The sequence below is a fragment of the Mytilus trossulus genome, chromosome 3 (genome assembly GCF_036588685.1).
Source record: "Mytilus trossulus isolate FHL-02 chromosome 3, PNRI_Mtr1.1.1.hap1, whole genome shotgun sequence".
Taxonomy (NCBI): Eukaryota; Metazoa; Mollusca; class Bivalvia; order Mytilida; family Mytilidae; genus Mytilus; species Mytilus trossulus.
The window spans coordinates 58,832,026-58,852,775 of NC_086375.1; the positions used below are offsets into that span (position 1 = coordinate 58,832,026).

General features: G+C 32.6%; 1 protein-coding gene and 1 long non-coding RNA gene across 2 annotated transcripts; both read left to right on the top strand.

Moving 5' to 3' along the window:
- The first annotated feature begins 1,242 nt into the window (after positions 1 to 1,242).
- LOC134710906 (uncharacterized) lies at positions 1,243 to 2,764 on the top strand. The gene is made up of 2 exons (XM_063571322.1): positions 1,243 to 2,090; positions 2,353 to 2,764. Exons 1-2 carry the CDS (start codon positions 1,243 to 1,245, stop codon positions 2,762 to 2,764), a joined length of 1,260 nt encoding a protein of 419 aa, XP_063427392.1.
- A 9,173-nt stretch (positions 2,765 to 11,937) lies between these two features.
- On the top strand, positions 11,938 to 17,586 carry LOC134709590 (uncharacterized). The gene is made up of 3 exons (XR_010105993.1): positions 11,938 to 12,012; positions 15,164 to 15,354; positions 16,994 to 17,586. It is a non-coding gene; the product is annotated as an uncharacterized LOC134709590 (long non-coding RNA).
- Positions 17,587 to 20,750: the final 3,164 nt, after the last annotated feature.

Genomic DNA, 20,750 nt, shown 5'->3' on the forward strand with positions numbered 1-20,750 from the left:
TGAGTTTATTTACAATATTTTTGACTGTAGTTACTGTAAACCAACCTTTTTTTGCGGATACTTTCTCTCGTTTGCCATTACTATAAAAAGAAGATGTGGTATGATTGCCAATGAGACAACTGTCCACAAGAAACTAAAAATAACAGAAATTAACAACTATAGGTCATCGTACGGCCTTCAACAATGAGTAAAGCCCCTTTCGTATAGTCAGCTATGAAAAGGTCCCGATATGACAATGTAAAATAATTCAAACAAAAAAACTAACGGCCTTATTTGTTTTTTTAAATAAACGAAAAACAAATATGTAACACTTAAACAAACGACAACCACTGAATTACAGGCTTCTGACCCTTTTCGCGACGATTTAATTTCATGATTTACAAATTTGTTTCATGTAGCTAGATAAGGAATTATCCATGTGTTGCATATTTGCGACGATTTATATTCACGTTACTTTTCTACTCCCAAAAGTCCCGAAAATAAATCACTCGCGAAAATTAGTTGGTTGACAGTTTTTTACTCATTAAATGATAAAACTGTCTAATGTTTTATAATTATTACATTACATGATTGTATGCAGGCACATCAACTATAAAAGGTGTCTGCTAAATAAAGGCAACAGTAGTATACCGCAGTTCAAAACTCATAAATCCATGGACAAAAAACAAAATCGGGGAAACAAACTAAAACTGATGGAAACGAAAGTGTTAACCAAAAGCACATTCTACTTTTTCTGTATTGATTCACTCTAAACCCGTTTGAGAGGTGCATAACATATGATCCCGACGAGACTATAGTTCAATAAGCTGCTTTGGCTTCGAAATCATCTAAACGGGAGGTCGGATGGACCCGGTTCGATCAATCGGCTGGTCATGTCTAGCCCTTCAGTTAATCCTCAACAATAAGCTTTCTTGTTACAATTTTCATAATATACACATGTATTTTAAATTAAGCTATTTATATTTTGGATAACTGAAGAAGGCGATGGCTCATGGGTCAATCAAGTGGTACGCTTTCTTTTTCGCTTGATGGATACGCTCTGCTTGAGTATACTATTCTTGGAACATCTGGTGCTTTCCGCAGTGGATCTTGGGTGCTGATTTTGAGGACCAGCTACATTATATTTGGAGCTCGTTTTCAGCATTAGCACTCGATCCCGGTTCGCCACGGAAACACAGCATCGCCCTTGTAGGCACTCCGAGGTGGGTGGATGGCAAGAATGGTGAATCTTTTTCCTTTCATATGGCACAACAAAACAAACCCTCTAAATCAGCTTTAATACATAAGAAAAGAAAATGTGATGATTCAGAGCCCTGTCGGGAAGATGACAGTTGGCCCAGATTTATTGTAATAAAAGGAACAGAAGAAAAACCAATTTCAAAAATATCGCCCTTTGTAATTCACAAACAAATTCAAAGCGTTGCTGGTACTGTTAAAAAAGTTTCAAAACTGAGATCTGGCAATTTGTTGGTTGAATGTTCCAACAAAAGTCAATCAACAAATTTACTTACAATGTCTACAATATCAAACTTTCCTGTTTCTGCCTCTCCTCATAACAGTTTGAACAGCTGTAAGGGGATCATTCGAGACAGAAGTCAATACCTTGATGACCTTACCGTGGAAGAAATCGGTGAGGAACTTTCAAGCCAAGGTGTAACTAATGTTATTAGATTTCAAATTAAAAAGAATGGAAATATAATCAAATTAAATACTTATCTTTTGACCTTTAGAACTCCAACTCCTCCTCCATCTATTACTTTAGGTTGCTTCGGAATCAGAGTTGACATGTTTATCCCAAACCCAATTCGATGCTTTACTTGTCAAAAGTTTGGTCATGGAAGCAAACAATGTCGTGGTAAGCAGAGATGCTTCAAGTGTTCTGACGAAGGACACGAGGGAACAAACTGTCACTCTGAATCTTCTAAATGTGTAAACTGTGGTGAATCCCATTTTTCATCGTCTAGGGACTGCCCTGTTTACCTTAAAGAAAAAAATATTATTAAAATTAAAACAGAAAGAAACATTAGTTACCCAGAAGCTAAACAGATAGCTTCTGTTTCGAATGATCTCCTTGTTTCAAACAGACCATCGTACGCCAGCAAAGTTGTCCGCTCATTCAGTCACGAGAATACACAAACTCGCATGACTTGGCCAATTGATGCGGACAATTTTAAAATGCTGCCTGTTGAAACAGAACCTACCGATAGAATATTAATTCCAAGAAAACCAATATCTTCCAAAACCAGTACTCAGTCAACTCAATCTTCCCTACAAAGCTCACTATCATCACCAAAAAAAAATGAGAAAAAAAAATAAAAAGAAAAAAGAAACAGTAGAAATACACAATTGGAGCGGTGAATCTGTCTGGGATCTTCCCAGTGACATAGATGATTCTTCCACCTCCAAAAGTCTTCCTTTATCTGCATCCAAGAAGGTATCTTCTTCGTCCAGTACACAGTCTACCAGAGCCCCATCTCCTCTTCGTTCTCAAGAAAAGAAGGATGTCCAAAAGAAGCCAGGAAATACATCCTCTCAGAAGTCTTCTGATTCGAGGTCGCGGGGTAGGGGTCGAGGCGGAGTAACACCAGCTGCGCGTAGTCCTGGAGATCGACGACTCTCCTCGCACAACAGATTTTCAACACTTATCATCGAAACTGAAATGGAAACTGAAAGTGTTCCGCCACCCGAAAGATCACGATCTCAGGGTGAGCGAAATAAGAATGCTGGCAAACTCGACAGCATTCGCCCTTCTTTTATTAAATAATGACAAATATAATCCAATGGAATTGCCGAGGTCTTAAAATAAATCTTCTCGAGTTAACACTTCTAGTTCAGTCTTTTTTACCTATTGCATTTTGTCTTCAAGAAACTCATCTAAAAGAAAGTGACAACGTATCTTTAAAAGGATACAACATGTATAGTACATTTTCTAAGGTAGATGAACGTGCTGCAGGCGGATCATCCATTTTTGTGAAGGACAACGTCATTCATAGCACAGTCCAACTCACAACGGATCTGCAAGCAGTTGCAATTCGTTTATCATTAGACAAAACAATTACATTATGTTCGATATATATTCAACCTAATTCAATTATCGATAAAGCAAAACTCAAAAACCTCACTGATCAATTACCCTCACCATTTATACTTATGGGCGACTTCAATGCCCACAATCCATTATGGGGTAGCAAGACTCATAATGCCAAAGGTAAGATCATTGAGGACTTTGTCTCTCAAGAAGGATTATGCATTTTTAATGATGGATCTAATACGTATCTTCATCCTGGAAACGGGTCTTATTCTTCTATTGATATCACTATATGCGATCCCTCTCTGCTTCTGGATTATTCATGGCGTGTCCATGATGATCTATGTGGAAGTGATCATTTTCCAATAGTACTTGAACATCTTTTTAATTCTGCCCAACAGAGAGTACCACGTTGGAAACTTGACAAGGCGGACTGGTCCTTGTTTGAGAATCTCTGTCGAGCGGAACTTCAGTCAAAGATGTTTGAGACTGTGCAAGATCCAATTTTAACTTTTAATACAGTTCTAACGTCAATTGCTGACAGAACTATTCCTAAGACCTCGGCAAATCCAAAACATCCCAGTAAACCATGGTTTGATGACGCATGTGATCAAGCCATAGGTGACCGTAAAAAATCTGAAAGACGGTTCAATCAACAACCAACGACGGAAAACTTGAGTAATTTCCGTATTTTTCGCGCTAAGGCACGGCGGACTTGTAGGCAAGCCCGACGAACATCCTGGAAAAATTTGTCTCGGGGATTACATCTCGCACTCCGATGACAAAAGTTTGGAATATGGTAAATAAAATAAAAGGTAAAAATTCTAAAGCCACTGTAAAACATTTGAAAGACGGCAATAATTTATTAACATCTGAAAAGGATATTGCCAACAAACTTAGTGAAACTTTTGCAAAGTCTTCTTCTTGTAACAACTACAGGGAAGACTTTAAAAAAGTTAAAAAACAAAAAGAAAAAATTAAATTAAACTTTAAATCAAAAAATGGTGAAAATTATAATAAACTATTTTCTCTTGAAGAACTTAAAACATCTCTGTCAAAAGCCCATGATACAGCTTGTGGGCCTGATAATATTCACTACCAACTCTTAAAACATTTGCCAGATTCCTCGCTAGAAGCTCTCTTGCAGCTCATGAATAACATCTGGGAATCTGGTGATTTACCATCAATCTGGAAGCTTGCAACCGTCGTGCCTATTCCAAAACCAAGTAAAGATCATACGGATCCTATTAATTATCGACCAATTGCTCTTACCAGTTGTGTCTGTAAAACACTCGAACGGATGGTCAATGATCGCCTTGTTTGGTTCCTGGAATCCAATGGGCTATTAGCCAATATCCAGTGTGGATTCCGACAGGGTCGCAGTACTCTTGATCATCTTGTTCGATTCGAATCATTTGTCCGTAATGGTTTTGCGAAAAATGAGCATGTGGTGTCGGTCTTTTTCGACCTTGAGAAGGCCTACGATACTGCATGGAAATATGGTATTTTAAATGATCTATTTGATATGGGGTTGAAAGGCAATATGCCTAATTTTATTTCTAATTTTCTCTCTAACAGACAATTTAATGTTAGAGTTAATTCGACCATGTCTGATCTTTATGATCAAGAAATGGGTGTCCCTCAGGGCAGTATTTTATCTGTTACATTATTTAGTCTTAAAATCAACAGCCTTGTTGAAGTTTTAAAAAGTAATATTGAAGGTTCATTGTACGTTGATGATTTTTTAATATGTTACAGAGGCAAAAATATGGATAACATTGAAAGACAATTACAATTATGTCTTGGAAGAATTGAAAAATGGGCCTCGGAAAATGGTTTTAAATTTTCCACTTCAAAAACGGTCGGGATGCATTTTTGTAACAAAAGAAAATTGCATCTTGATCCAGAACTAACTTTGTACGGCAACCCAATTAAAATGGTTGATGAAACCAAATTTCTTGGTTTACTTTTCGATAAAAAGTTAACCTTTCTACCCCATATCAAAATGTTAAAAGCGAGATGTTTAAAAGCTTTAGATATTTTAAAAGTTGTCGGCAGCACTGACTGGGGTGCTGATCGCAACATTTTACTCAATTTATATAGATATCTTGTTAGATCTAAACTAGATTATGGCTCTATAGTGTATGGCTCTGCAAGGAAGTCCTACATACAGATTCTCGATGCTGTGCATCACCAAGGTTTGCGTCTCTGTCTTGCCGCATTTAAAACCTCACCAGTTGAGAGTCTGTATGTAGAGGCTGATGAGCACTCACTCACTGACAGACGTTTGAAGCTTGGACTTCAATATGCTGTCAAACTAAAAGCGCATTCAGATAATCCTGCCTACAGCTGTGTTTTTAATCCGATTTATGAAGATATTTTTGCAAAACATGAAAATAAAATTCCTCCGTTAGGTTTACGTTTAAAACCACATTTAGCTTCTTTTGATTTAAAATCTGTTGCTCAAGTTCAAACTTGCAAATGTCCTCCATGGGAACTTCCCAAACCAAAAATGATATTTGATCTCCGTGAACACAATAAAAATAAAACAAATCCTCTTTTAATTCAGCAACACTATGCCGAATTTAAAGCCGATTATCTCGATTTTTCAACTGTCTATACTGATGGATCAAAAGATGGTGATAGAGTTGCATCTGCTGCTGTCTTCAGGGACAGAGCTGCAACCCTCCGTTTGCCATCTGATGCATCCATCTTTACTGCTGAAGCAGAAGCAATAATTTTGGCTTTGAAATTTATTGCTTCTTCAGATAAATCCAAATTTATTATATGTTCGGATTCACTTTCATGCTTACAAGCTATACGAAATACTAAAATTAAAAACCCAACAATCCTGAAAATTTTATATGTAATGAGGAATTTAAAAATTCTTCTGAAAGAAATAATATTTCTATGGGTTCCGAGTCATGTTGGAATCCTTGGAAACACAGCTGTAGACCTTGAGGCAAAGAATGCCCTTGGTGACCCTCTATCTAACTGTGATATACCATATACTGATTTTAAATCTAATATTAGAGAATATGTTTTTAATATATTGAAAAGTAAATGGAGTAAAAAAGACGATAATAAATTGCATGAAATTAAACCTAATTTAGGCAAACCTTTTGATAATATTATGTGCAGAAAAGATCAGTGTGTTATTACTAGATGTCGTATTGGTCATACTAGAATAACACACGAGTATCTTTTAAAAAATGAAGATGAACCACAATGTGTTCCTTGCAACTGCAAGTATACTATTAAACATGTTTTAATAAATTGTATTGACTTTGCTGATATTCGTAAGAAGCATTTCAATGTCAATAATATGTATGATTTATTTAATAATGTTCCATTTACAAATATTGTTGCTTTTTTAAAAGAAATTGGAATTTATTATGAAATATAAAAATGTTATTATATTTAAATCGATTTTAATTTTTATCACGTTATTTTACTGTTGACTTTTATTTGTATATAATCAATTTGCTTTAGTCAAGAATTTTAGTGTATTGAAGGACCTTTTGTCTTATTTTAAAAATATGCTTTAAATTGTAAAAATATTCGAATTAGCTCTCGCCGCGATATAGCCTTTTTGTGCTAATGCGGCGTAAAGCAACCAACAATCAATCAATCAATCAACATATGATCCCATGATAGATGTTACCATGGTATTTGAATTACAAGTATTAAAAACATCATTCAATCTACTCATTTCTCAACTGATTGTCCTTGGATTTTATTTTGGCACTAAAATTCTTCCCAAGGAGCTACATTCCCAATTGCATATAGATCTAAACTAGTCTGTTGAAAATGAATAATTGATTGATTGTTGGTCGCTTAACGCCAGTGGCAAATATTTCATGCATTTTCAGGACGAGAACAAGTTCACAATACATATAATAGGTAGGTTGATACGATAGAGGCCATCTGGGATGATGGTCGGGGAAATTTGGACTGTCACTGGAAAATGAGGGTATCTTGGATAGGGACAGAAATTTTGCCTTGCAACAGGCCACCTACGGAACCCTCAAAAGAGTTGTAAGATGGGTTCTTAATGTGCAAAGAGCGTGGCAATCTCTTTACACGAGGCAGCGGATTTAACGTCCCACTGCGATACTGCGAACTTGATACATCCCGCACAGCCAAACGGACGCCCCACGTCGGCAAGCGTTTTACTGCCGGTCGGGAGAAGACCAAGTGACCATATTTCTATACCCAAGTCACCCTTGGGGTGTGAAAATGAATGACAAATTATGAAAAAAAAAATATTATATAAGTAGATAATATGAAACAAAGAGTGAAAAATGCAAGTGAAACAGTTCTAGAAGTTCTGACATATGAAAATACAAATGTATTATTTATTTATTACCATTTCACAAAAACTTTAACAGTCTTGACCTTGTTGGAAGGGTGTCGTGGTGCAGTGGTTAGAGCATCGGACTACTAACACAAAGGTTCCAGGTTCGATTCCCGTTCTGGGATGAAAATTTTAAATTACCAAGATCAAGATACCAAAAAAAAAGTATTCTTTGATAATTTGTATTTTTTTTTCTATTGTATTGTGTGCATTTTTGTCCTGTGCAAAATCACACTATTTCATTTTACTTTTTGTATTGCTGTGAATTAGATCATCAATAAGCATAAAAGAATTATTTATGTATATAGTACAAGTTTATATTTGTCACAATATTTAGTAGAATGTGACTTTTTATATGACTATTTGCCCTTTTAAGAAGATAGATATCAACAACAAAAAATAAATAATAAGCAATATAAGATCAGCAAAAAGGAGATTTTCGTCATGAATATGAATTCTATTATTATCTTCAATGTTTTTTTTATTGTTTTGCTGATATGCATATTAATGTAGGTGTAGGACACATGATTATTCGATGTTTATTACTTTTTCTTTTATTGGTGTGATTAAGCAATATTTCTTTTTCAGCTGCTATTAAGATAGAAAAGATTTGGGAGGACCAAATTGCACCCGGGTCCCATTACTTCATTGCCAAAGTATATGGGACTAACATCACTTATGGAGATATTGCCTCTTTGAAAAAGAACAGCTGGTTGACTGATAAGGTAAATATATGTCAATTATGTTATATACATGGAGATTGCAATCAAATTGAGTATGTTCTTTAAACGATAAAATGTAGATGCATAACATTGCATTTTGTCATTGTTTTTTATTTTTTCAGATAATGGACGCCTACCTTGAACTTGTTGCCAATAGAGAGATGGCAAACGGTCTAAAGATAAAACATATGTTGGGGACAACAACCAACATCATTTTGAATGGGCAATATGTTCCAGGACGGAATGAAAAGGTATAGTTCCTATATCTGAATTGTATAATTACTGTAACAGTTTTAAAAACATAATTTTGTTGTATTATACTACAAAGTAAATCAATAAAACCAAATTTGGGAGGGACCTGTTTAATGGCATACTGTATTTGAAAATTAGGTGATAATGATTTAGTTTTGTCTGAATTTAATATCTAGAAGCTGTTGGTGTTTTCCTTTTTAAAAAATTGTGGCTGCAGTACATGATATATAAGGTAAGAAGATGAAATTCATGGCAGGTTACCTAAAATTTCTGTTGTGAAAGATCCTAAGATCCAGTCAAAGAAATAATTAGTTCCATTCTAGAAAAGTGAAAACAGTTTTATTTTTAACCGACGAAATGAACCCTGAGGAAACTTATACAATTGACACAAAACCATTAGATATGTTTGTATGAAATGTAAAATAACCTGCAAAAACTTCTCAACAGCATCCAGTGTTTAATGTTAACTAATTGCTGATGAAGCTACATGTAGTTTGTCTTGTGATATAATGTGTGACTCTAGTAAATATAACAACTACTTCCTAAAACTAAGTGATCTAAGTAACATTTTTTTTATATATATTTTTATTTGTTTAGAAATGAAATTCAGGAGGTGAAGTATTCAGGAGGTGAATTCCATGTGTTAAGATTTTGTATGATTTGAATTTTTTATTTTTTTTGTAGAATCTATTGATGTCTACTGAGGTAATAATTGGAGCATACCACCAAAGTGGAGATCACTGGGATTTGTTGGTAATTGTTAATCTTTTTCTATTAGTATAATTTTGTTTAATGAACTGATCATAATAATATATCAATATATTTAAAAAAGCAAATTCAATATTCACAAAATAATATATGCTATGTAAGAAAGATCGAAATGGACCAGAAAATGGTTAGGACATGCAAACCAATTTATAAAAATACAAATTTGTTGATAAGAGCTACATTTCTTTATTTTCTTGCATATCTTATATTGGTAAGGCCATAACCATACCCTGACTGAAACATTGCGCTACTATTTAGTAATGCATAGCATGCTAGATTAATGTGATAAGACTGACTGACACCACACTGAAAAGGTTAAGATGTTTTGTTTTTCTATAGTACACTGTATATTAGATGTGCATGTATGTGCTTTTATGAGGAGAGATGATGATAGATTTTTTATTTAACCTGTTTATTTCAGATTGTAGAACCTTTAAATAAAAGGATAATCTTCCTTAATCCAACGGGTGAATCAGATTTTCAGATGAGGACAGTTCCTTTTAAATGGAAGTAAGAACACGTTGGAAATATTGTAAAAAAAAATGCTCAATGCTGCACTAAAAAATCAACAACAAAATGTACCTGTAATTATTTCGAATTTGTCGATTTGTGTCAATGCACTAACATTTCATAAATGAGCACAATCATTTTACTTCAACCATTCAAATCAGTCATCATTTTCATATATGTTCAAATATGACACAGTACATATCCTTTGAACATATTGGTAATGTTGCCTACAATTGCAATAAAAACAGTAATTTTATAAACCACTTAGAACTGGTTTCAACATACAAATATATATTTCATCTCTTATCAGATTTTATTCAAACTGTGAAACTGTGAAACATCTATGACATTTCTTCAATGACATCTTAAACCTATTGGGTAAGGAATATTTCTGTCATATAAAGGGAACATCTTGGTATTTAACTACATGCAATTCAGTTATACAAGGTGAAAGTGAGGTTGCATTAGGTTTAATGGTTTTATGGTCAATGGTCAATGTCATAATTGTTGTTTTCATTTCAGAAAATTGAAACTTCTACACCAGTTTCCAGCAGATGCTGCTGTTATAGATAAAGAGTGGAACCTAGATGTACCAACTCATTCAAAACAACAGGACGGATCCAGCTGTGGGATTTATTGCTTAAGGTTCATCATAAGGAATTGAAAAATATGGCAGTGTTTACACCTAAAAAATTACTATGAGTACAGAGAAACTGGTACATCCAGGAAAGTTTTAAGGCATGGCAGGAACTAGATATATAAAAGTTATACGAGGTTTACGTTTCAGAAAATTAAAAACTTACCTGGATTTTTATGTCCAATTTTTTTCAGGCTGCAGGAGATAGCAAAATAAACAAACAGCCGAGTTTCATTTCTTACAGTCCACTCAGTTACACAGTTTAAACATGTTAAATCACCTATTGTTTACAGGTGTGTATTGTCCATTTAAATCAATACTACTCACATTGATTATATGAGGGGAGCTACTCAATCGTTTTCTCTACTTAGTTATTTTTTTCACCTTCTGCAGGAACGAAAAAAAATGGATAGCAAAACCTAGAAAAGTTTATAATTTTCTGAAACATAAAGTGCATTTAAAATTTATATATCTAGTTCCTGCCATCCCTTAAAACTGTTGCAGGTGTATAGGTTAGTCTGTACTCAGAGTAAAATTTGGGGTGTAAATACGGCCATTTTAAGTAAAGTAAAATAAAGTATTGTATCGCAAGAGAAAATTCGATGTTACTGCGAGCAACATATCCTATATCTGTGTTTGTCTTGTTTATAGGCTATTGAATTTAGAGATTTAATGCTTTAAATTCGGACGAGCAGGGCGAGGGAGAATTTAAATACAGAGAACTTGTTTTTAAAAAATATCACGATGACAAAGTACAAGAAAATGTGTAACCAGGAATTATATCACATATTTATATTTCTTTTAATAGGTGAAGTGCATTACTTGCTGCAAATTCTTACACAAGAAAAGACGTTGTGTTGGCGAAGAAGTAGACCAACTTAACCTTACAGAGTTTACATGTGCACTAGATAGAGTGTAATTACTGTTTTGTGTAATTACTGTTTTCAATGTATTTTGTTAACAACCTGTGATATATATTTCTTATAATTTCTCTGGACTGGCTGATATCATTTACACAGAGAATTGGTGCAAATTTCAGTTGTTTATATAGTTATACATGTTGTTGAAGAAATTACATAATTCTTTGCATTTTAGTTGTCCATTCCATGTCTAGGAATACGCAAGTTTTTTGTTTTGGTAGTAGAAATACTTACGTAACAATATTTGTCTCTAATATGTTAAGTGTAAAAAAAATCAACCTAATGATGTTAGAGAAGATCTGATTCGTATATGCCTACACTCTATATTTTGTGAGGCTTATTTATTGTTTTGTATGTGTGTGGGTGTCAATCATATAGTGTTGCTGTCTCAGGAAGGATTATAATGTACCGATATGTTGCATTTGTGCTTTCTTTTTTTTCAACTTTAAATACTTTATTTCACTACTGGTTGTGAATAATGTCACTTAGCGCTACAACAATGACGCTAAGCCTGTGTTGTTAATTGCTAATGAAACCAGGTAATTTGATAAGCAAAATATATCTTATATTCATATCTTGTGTTAGTAGCATTTTACAAAGTATTCATACGAGCACACAATACATATATATTATTCAGTGATCCTATATATAAACAATCATATAAGAAAGTAATAAAAAAAAAAAGATCACAAAATAACCGGATTTTGCCCGTCATTTCTTTTGATTATATAAAACTAGTTTAACCGAAAGTAGAATGATCAAGAATGATCAAGCATGGTTGACCTCTTGGTTTGACAAATATTTCATGAAATCATATGGTGAGTAATTTATTAGACATAAAGTCACTTATCAAATGTAAAAAATTTTAAACTTATAATAATCGAATATTTCAGGTACATGTAAGTAAGAATGAAGTATATTGGAAGAGATCAAAGAAGGAGCTATTGACCCCTGATCTTGATTGATTTGTAAATTATAATTTATTGATTGATTCTTTGTTATTTCAATACTGTAGTATTTGTATTTGATTCTTTGTTATTTCAATACTGTAGTATTTGTATAAGGTCTAATTCTCCTTCAAAAAAAATATAATCAAAGTTTTGATATTTTTCTCTGAATTTTTCTCAAAAATAGACTTTCTGGATGATATAACTTTTGAAAATAGACTATCTGGATGATATAAATTTGTGTTTCAATTTCATTTTTTAGAACTGACAACATGTTCACTAATTTAGTCCTCTTTTCTGATAAATAAAAACATTTATAAATCACAAAACAAATTATTGTTATGACATGATTTAGTGGATTATATTCAATATCTTCAATTTTATATCCAAATACCAGATTTTTAAGACAAAAGACATGTTTATCTCTATTAAAATACATAAATATGTAATAAATTATTGACCAATATTTTTTTTACCCATTTACATTTAAAGAAAAAATGATTATATTTATCACATTTGGAACAAATCACACAATTTGGATTATCAGATACAAATTGTGATTAATTTCTATAATATTATGCAGTAATTTCCATCTAAACATTTTCATTCTATTATCTTTGAAAAAATGGAATGTAAAAGTAAGGTTCTTCTTTGTTAAATAAGTAATGTTATCAAAAGTGAAATTATTTTTCCATACATATACATTATATATATATTTCTTTGAATGAAATTTTGTCCAGATTGTAATACAATCCATGGCTATTTATCTTTATAGCTTGTTGAAAATTAATTTTAGTATTTGTAGATGTTTTACTCTTTAATTTTTCTTTCCCAGATTTGGGTATAGCTTTACGTAAAATACACGTTTCTGCTATCCAATTTTGTTTCCTTTTAAGTTTGTCTAGAATTTTTTGAGAAATTTCTCCTTTATCGTCGATTATGTTGTTAATAAAAATTATATCTTCTTCTATCCAATGTTTAAGATACAAACTTTTGCCTTGATTTTTAATATATTGATTTCCCCATATAACTTGTTTCCTGATATCTGAAAGTTCTCAGGTTTTTTTGTCTTCCCGCCTACATTTTTAATCCAGCACTTTAAGATTTCTAAGTAAAAAGTAGACAGGTTTTTTATGTTTTCTTATGATTTATGAGAGCCAAGATTCATTTTAAATATGAGATTTTTAAATAGTAGGTTGGAATAAGTTTCTAGTTTGCCCAACTTTCATCTGTAAGACTTTAAACCCAATGTATTTTCATTGCTTCAATGTAAGGTTCTAGATCTGTCATTTTTAACCCCCCTTCTAAATATTTTTTTCTTAGCACTGAGCGTTAAACTTTCTCACTGCCACCCTCCCATATAAAATTATATATCATCTTCTTAAACTTAGATATAGTTTCTTTGCACAGATGTATTAGTGATGCAATATATGTTATATTAGGTATGACAAGTGTTTTGATAATAGTGATTTCACCAATCATGCTAATTTTCCTTTCTTTCCAATCATTAATTATTTTTTCTGATTTTTCCAACTGTTTTTCAGTATTAAGTTTTTGATATTCTTTCTTGTCAGAACCAAAATAAATACCAAGACTTTTTACGTTATGTTTCCAATTAATGTTTTCGAATTTGTCCTTGCAGTGTTTAAGTTTACCTAGCCATATACCTTCTGTTTTATTTCTATTAAGTTTAAGTCCAGAGAACGATCCAAAGGTTTCAATTATACTAAGTGCATGCTTTATTTCATTTTTAGATTTAAAAAAAAAAAGAGTTGTGTCATCTGCTTAATGTGAAATTTTTAGACTGAGTTTTTTTTTTTTTTTTTTTTTTTTATCAATTTTGATTTGTATTTCTTTTATATCATTAGAGTCTCTTATTCTGCAAGCAAGTAATTCAACTGATAAAACAAACAACGAAGCGCTGACATCTTTGTCGAAATCCGCGCTCAATGTTAAAGGTTTCTGAAATCCACCCGTTATTAAATACATCCTTTTACGTCATAATATAGGGTTTTAACCCACTTCTGAAATGATTCATTGAACCCAAATTTCTTTAATGATTCCAACATAAAATCCCATTCCAGTGAACCAAATGCTTTAGAAAAGTCGATAAATAATATAGCTCCTTCAATATTGAAATAAAGCGATTTTTTATGTATCCAGTTTGGTCTCTATAAATTATTAATGGTAAGATTTGTTTTTAAGTCTTTGTGCTAAAGTATATGTTATTAATTTCACATCTATATTTAATAAAGTTATTGGACGGTAGTTATCCAGGGACAAAGGGTCATGTTTCTTATAAATTAATGATATAATCCCAATCTTTTGGGTATTAAATAAAGATTCTTAATCATAACAAGTATTAGAGACTTTCAAAACTATGTTCTTCACTTTTGGCAAAAAGTGTGCTTTCTTTTAACTTGCATACCTCTTACAGTGTTAAATTATTTTAAGGTGGCATATTTGTTCATTAATTTTTATTAAGTTCATAACAAATGAAAATGATTTTAAATTGTTTATGTGTGATTTATGTAATATAAGTATTAGTTAAAGATAACATTACAGTATGGGGATGAAAAAAGATACAAAATAATATAATGTGTTTGAACATCTAAGGTCTGTATGCAAAATATTGTGGACAAGTTTTTATTATTATGAGTTTATAGTCATTGCATAAAATTAATTAAGTTATCAAAGGTACCAGGATTATAATTAAGTACGCCAGACGCGCGTTTCGACATGAAGACTCATCAGTGACGCTCATATCAAAATAGTTATAAAGCCAAACAAGTACAAAGTTGAAGAGCATTGAGGACTCGAAATTCCAAAAAGATGTGCCAAATACGGCTAAGAAACATTGAAGTGAAAGCTTCATTTAACATGTTGAAAAAACAGAAGGAAAAAAGAATATATCATTGTAATTCAATGATTTATTGTTATAACACAAGATAAAAGAGAAAATAAGAGTTGATGATTTTAAATTGAGTTTAAATTTCTGTAATATATATTGATTTTTTTTCAGGTGGAGAACTCTGTGGGCGAAGAGGATCTAAACATGTTGGTGATATACCTACCAAAGAAAGGCAAAAGATATAAAGACACTTCCTCTCACTGTTCTCTGTAACCTCTTTCAACAGTGAAGAAATCCAAGGGGATGCTGGGGCATAACTTTATTGAAACCAGAGTTCTGGCCTGTGGTTACAAACTTCAGAAGTATCTCTTGTTATGTTGCATTTAATAGAAAAACTAGGGTTTAGTGGTAAATAGAGCAAAAAATTTTGCAGAAAATCGACAGACTTTAAAACAGTGTGTTTGAATTTAAATTTACTTTTAATACATAATCATATTGAACATGTCAACGAGAAAGTCGTTTTGAGCAGAGAGACAGAAACACACTTTTGAAGCAAGAATACGAGAAGAAGCGACATATTTTAAAGGCAAAATAGTCGTCCACTTTGACTTCAGGAGATAGAACATACATCTTACATTGTTAAATCATTTTAAGGTTGCATATTCATTCATTGATTTTTAACCGGATTTTTGTGACAAAAATGTCGGTTATTAAATTGGGGATGCTCGGCGGGCGGGCGGTCGGCAATCAAATGTTGTCCGTGCATTAACTCATGAACCGTTCAACCAAAGCTTTTAATATGTTGTTACTGACAACTAAATGAAGGTCAAGTTCAATAATGGCGGTTTTGACTTGTACTGTTCAGGAGTTATGGTTCTTGAAAGATTGAAAAATGGCATTTACAGTCGTGTCCGTGCATTTACGCATGAACTGTTCTACCAAAGCTTCCCAAATTTTAAGATGTTGTTACTGATGACAAAATGGAGGTCAAGTTCTATAATGACGATTTTGACTTTTACTGTTCAGGAGTTATGGTTTTTGAAAGATTGAAAAATGATGTTTCCAGTCGTGTCCATGCATTTTCTCATGAACCATTCAATCAAAGCTTTTCAAATTTTAATATGTTGTTACTGATGACAAAATAGAGGTCAAGTTCAATAATGACGATTTTGACTTTTACCGTTCAGGAGTTATGGTTATTGAAAGATCGTAAAATGGTGTTTCCATTCACGCTGTTACATTCACTCACAAACCATTCAATCTAAGCTTTTCAAATTTTAATATGTTGATACTGATGACAAAATAGAGGTCAAATTTGATATTGACAATTTTCACTTTCACCAATCATCAGTAATGGTTCTTGTGATATTGCCAGGACACAAATAAATGCTAATAAATCCGGTTTGCTGTCGTTGTGACAGCCTCTTGTTATAAAATTCATATCAAAATCAAAAACTGAAAATAATTTTAGATTTTGTATGTGTGTGATATGTAATACAAGTATAAGTCAAAGACAACATTACAATATGGAGATGAACATAGATACAATTTATATAATGTGTTTGAACATCTTAGGTCTGTATGCAAAATATTGTAGACAAGTTTTTTTCTTATTATGAGTTTATAGTCATTGCATAAAATTAAGTTTGTTACAACATTAATTAGTTATCAAAGATACCAGGATCATAGTTCAGTACGCCAGACGCGCGTTCCGTCATTAAAAGACTCATCAGTGAAGCTCTTATCAAAATAGTTATAAAGCAAACAAGTACAAAGTTGAAGAGCATTGAGGATCAAAATTCCAAAAATTTGTGCTAAATACGGCTAAGAAACATTGAAGTGAAAGCTTCATTTAACATGTTGAAAAAACAGAAGGAAACAAGAACAGATCTTTGTAAATCATGAGTTATTGTTATAACACAAGATAAAATAGAAAATGCGAGAAAATAAGTGTTGATTTGAGTTTAAATTTCTGTAAGATATATTGAATTTGTTTTTCAGGTGGAGAACTGGGTGGGTGAGGAGGATCCAAACATTTTGGTGATATACCTTCCAAAGAAAGACAAATGATATAAAGACACTTCCTCTCACTGTTACCCTTTTAAACAGTGATGAAATCAAGGGGGTGCTGGGGCATACATTTATTGAAACCAGAGTTCTGGTCCGTGGATACACACTTCAGAAGTATCTTTTGTTATGTTGCATATAATAGAAAAACTTGGGTTTAGTGGTAAATAGAGCAAAGATTTTTGCAGAAAATCGAGACTTTAAAATAGTGTGTTTGAATTAAAATTTACTTTTAATACATAATCATATTAACAGTTCAAAGCGAAAGTTATTTTGAATAGAGAGAGAAACACTCTTTTGATAGAAGAAAACAAGAAGAAGCGACATATTTTAAAGGCAAAATTGTTGTCCACTTTGACTTCAGGAGATAGAACATACATCTTACATTGTTTAATTATTTGAAGGTTGCAAATTCATGCATTCATATCGATAAAATACAAAATAAAAAATAGAAAATGATTTTAAATTGTGTATGTGTGTGATTGTGATATGTTATATAAGCATTAGTTAAAGACAACATTACAATATGGAGAGGAAAAAAAATACAAAATAACATAATATGTTTGAATATCTAAGTTTGTTTCTTATTATTATGAGTTTATAGCAATTCCATAAAATTGAGCTAACAACATTTATTAGTTATCAAAGGTACTAGGATCATAGTTTAGTACACCAGACGCAATGACCAAAGTTCGTTTCTAGTTTTTGACCCTGAGAAAAAAAATTTGTTTGTTTCACCCTCAGCTGCCAGTGTATGTAATGCTGAAATTGAAAGAAAAAAATTGTTTTTGACTTGTTGCGAAAAAAATAGATAAAAAATCCATAGCCACGTTTAATTTTACGAAATATCGAATGCACCTTTATATGTCTGGAACAAATTCATTACAAATAAGTAAAAATTGGTGATAACGACAATATATATTGCTGGGTTCTTTATTTTAAGAGTCTGCATTTACCAAAACACTCCTCCTCTAGTCGTACCATATAAGGCCGCAGAGATTTTTTTTCGAGAATATGATATAACATTAATGACCAATATGACTAATATGTAAAACATACTTTTTTCGGGGTTCAAAAAAGATGAAGAAAGAGTTCTGGAAAAGGTTTGAGGTAATGGCTGCTGACAAAGAAATTTAACAGACAGGAGCCTGTAATTCAGTGGTTGTCGTTTGTTTGTGTTACATATTTGTTTTTCGTTCCTTTTTTTTACATAAATAAGGCCATGGTTCTCTCGTTTGAATTGTTTTACATCGTCTAATCGGGGCCTCTTATAGCTGACTATGTGGTATGGGCTTTGCTCATTGTTGAAGGCCGTACGGTGACCTATAATTGTAATGTTTGTGTCATTTTGGTCTTTTGTGGATAGTAGTCTCATTGGCAATCATACCATATCTTCTTTTTGTCGAGCCTTCGACTTTAGTCGAAAAAGCGAGACTAAGCGATCCTACATTCCGTCGGCGTCGGCGTCGTCGGCGGCGTCAACAAATATTCACTCTGTGGTTAAAGTTTTTGAAATTTTAATAACTTTCTTAAACCATACTGGATTTCTACCACACTTTGACAGAAGCTTGTTTATGATCATAAGATAGTATCCAGAAGTAAATTTTGTAAAAATAAAATTCCATTTTTTCCGTATTTTACTATAAATGGACTTAGTTTTTTCTGCGGGGAAACAAAACATTCACTCTGTTGTTAAAGTTTTTAGAATTTTAATAACTTTCTCCAGCTATCCTGGGTTTTTACCAAACTTGTACAGAAGCTTGTTTATGATCATAAGATAATATCCAGAAGTAAATTTTGTAAAAATAAAATTTCATTTTTTCCGTATTTTACTTATAAATGGACTTAGATTTTTCTGCAGGGAAACATTACATTCATTCTGTGGTTAAAGTTTTTAGAATTTTAATAACTTTCTTAACCTATCCTGGGTTTGTACCAAACTTGGACAGAAGCTTGTTTATGATCATAATATAGTATCCAGAAGTAAATTTTGTAAATAAATAAATTCTTTTTTTTCATATTTTACTTTTAAATGGACTTAGTTTTTCTGCGGGGAACCACTACATTCACTCTGTGGTTGAAGTTTTTAAAATTTTAATAACTTTCTTTAACTATCCTGGGTTTGTACCAAACTTGGACAGAAGCTTATTTATGATCATAAGATTGTATCCAGAAGTAAAGTTTGTAAAAAGATTACTCCGTTTTTTCTGTAATTTACTTTTAAATGGACTTAGATTTTCTTACAATCATAAAATAGTAACAAGAGGAATATTTTTATTGATTTTTTTCCTCATTGTTGTTGAGCCTGCGATTTACAGCATAAATAGGCGAGACACTGAGTTCCGCTGAACCCTTACAAATTTTTTATATGTACAATAGCTGACGGGTGTTTGTAGAGCTATAAAAGAATAGATATCCTTTCTAGTTTTTGGTTCGTTGTATTGATACTCAAGATGGCAATTTATTGTTGTTCTAGAACTTCGTGCTGGATTATCAAAAAGACGTGTGGATACTATAAATTTAGAATGAAAAACATTATAGGTGTGTCATCTCAATCACTTTTGAATCCTCCATCAAATGCAAATCTTGTCATGAATACTGGCCACTGTATGTTAAACATCCAACAATCAATCTAGCAAATGCATACTAAATGTGCCGATTTATTTTTTTAACTACGACTTTATAAAAACAATGATCGTTTTAAATGCATAAGAGAGATAAATCGAACGTAAGTACAACATGTAAATAAACGGAACTGAACGTAAGATTAAGCAACATTCAACAACACATAATCAATCTGACCACTAATCTTTGACCAAAACAATAAAATGCAAGGTTGCAAAAAGAATATCAAGTTGTTTACTGTTGTCTTTAAGCACGCTGCAATATCGGAAGACATTTCTTACTGTCTTAATTTCTTACTGTCTTAAATTACTACTCCTTAACGATTCGTTCCTCGAGTGTTGTCCGTTCAAAAGATATTGAGTAGCCTTCATGAAGGGTTGTTTCTTGCGATTGTTTGGATCTGTTGCTTCTTGCGTTTTGAATTATTAATAAAAATTATGTTAATGATGACATATAAAAAAGAAGATGTGGTATTATTGCCAATGAGACTATCCACAAAAGACAAAAAAACATTAACAAACTATAGGTAACCGTGCGGCCTTCACCAATGAGCAAAGCCCATACCGCATAGTCAGCTATAAAAGGCCCACAAAAGACAATGTAAATCAATTCAAACGAGAAAACTAACGGCCTAACGACAACCACTGAATTACAGGCTTCTGACTTGGGACAGGCACAAACATATTTAATGTGGCGGGGTTAAACATGTTAGCGGGATCCCAACCCTCCCCCTAACCTGGGACAGTGGTATAACAGTACAACGAACTATAAAAATCAGTTGAAAAAGGCTTAACTCATCAGGTAGACAAAAATACAAGTGGACGTGGCCGGGTACTTGTACATCATGTATATTTCTAGACCGAGCGATAGTGTATGCTAATGATGACACATATATTCCTACAGTAAGACATGTTTTAAACTGATGATGAGAGTGATATTCCTACTCTTAAATCGAACTTATGCTGATGGTGACACTAATATTGCTACATTTAGTTTTAATATATTTATATATATGTTTACACAAATCCACTTCAAAAAGATCTCTTTGTTCAACTCCCCGTTGGAC

Excerpts from the sequence above, each read along its gene's own strand:
- LOC134710906 (XM_063571322.1), top strand. The coding sequence starts at position 1,243 with ATGGCACAACAAAACAAACCCTCTAAATCAGCTTTAATACATAAGAAA. Across the intron at positions 2,091-2,352 it reads CTTGTTTCAAACAGACCATC|CGGTGAATCTGTCTGGGATC; the intron begins GTACGCCAGCAA and ends ACACAATTGGAG.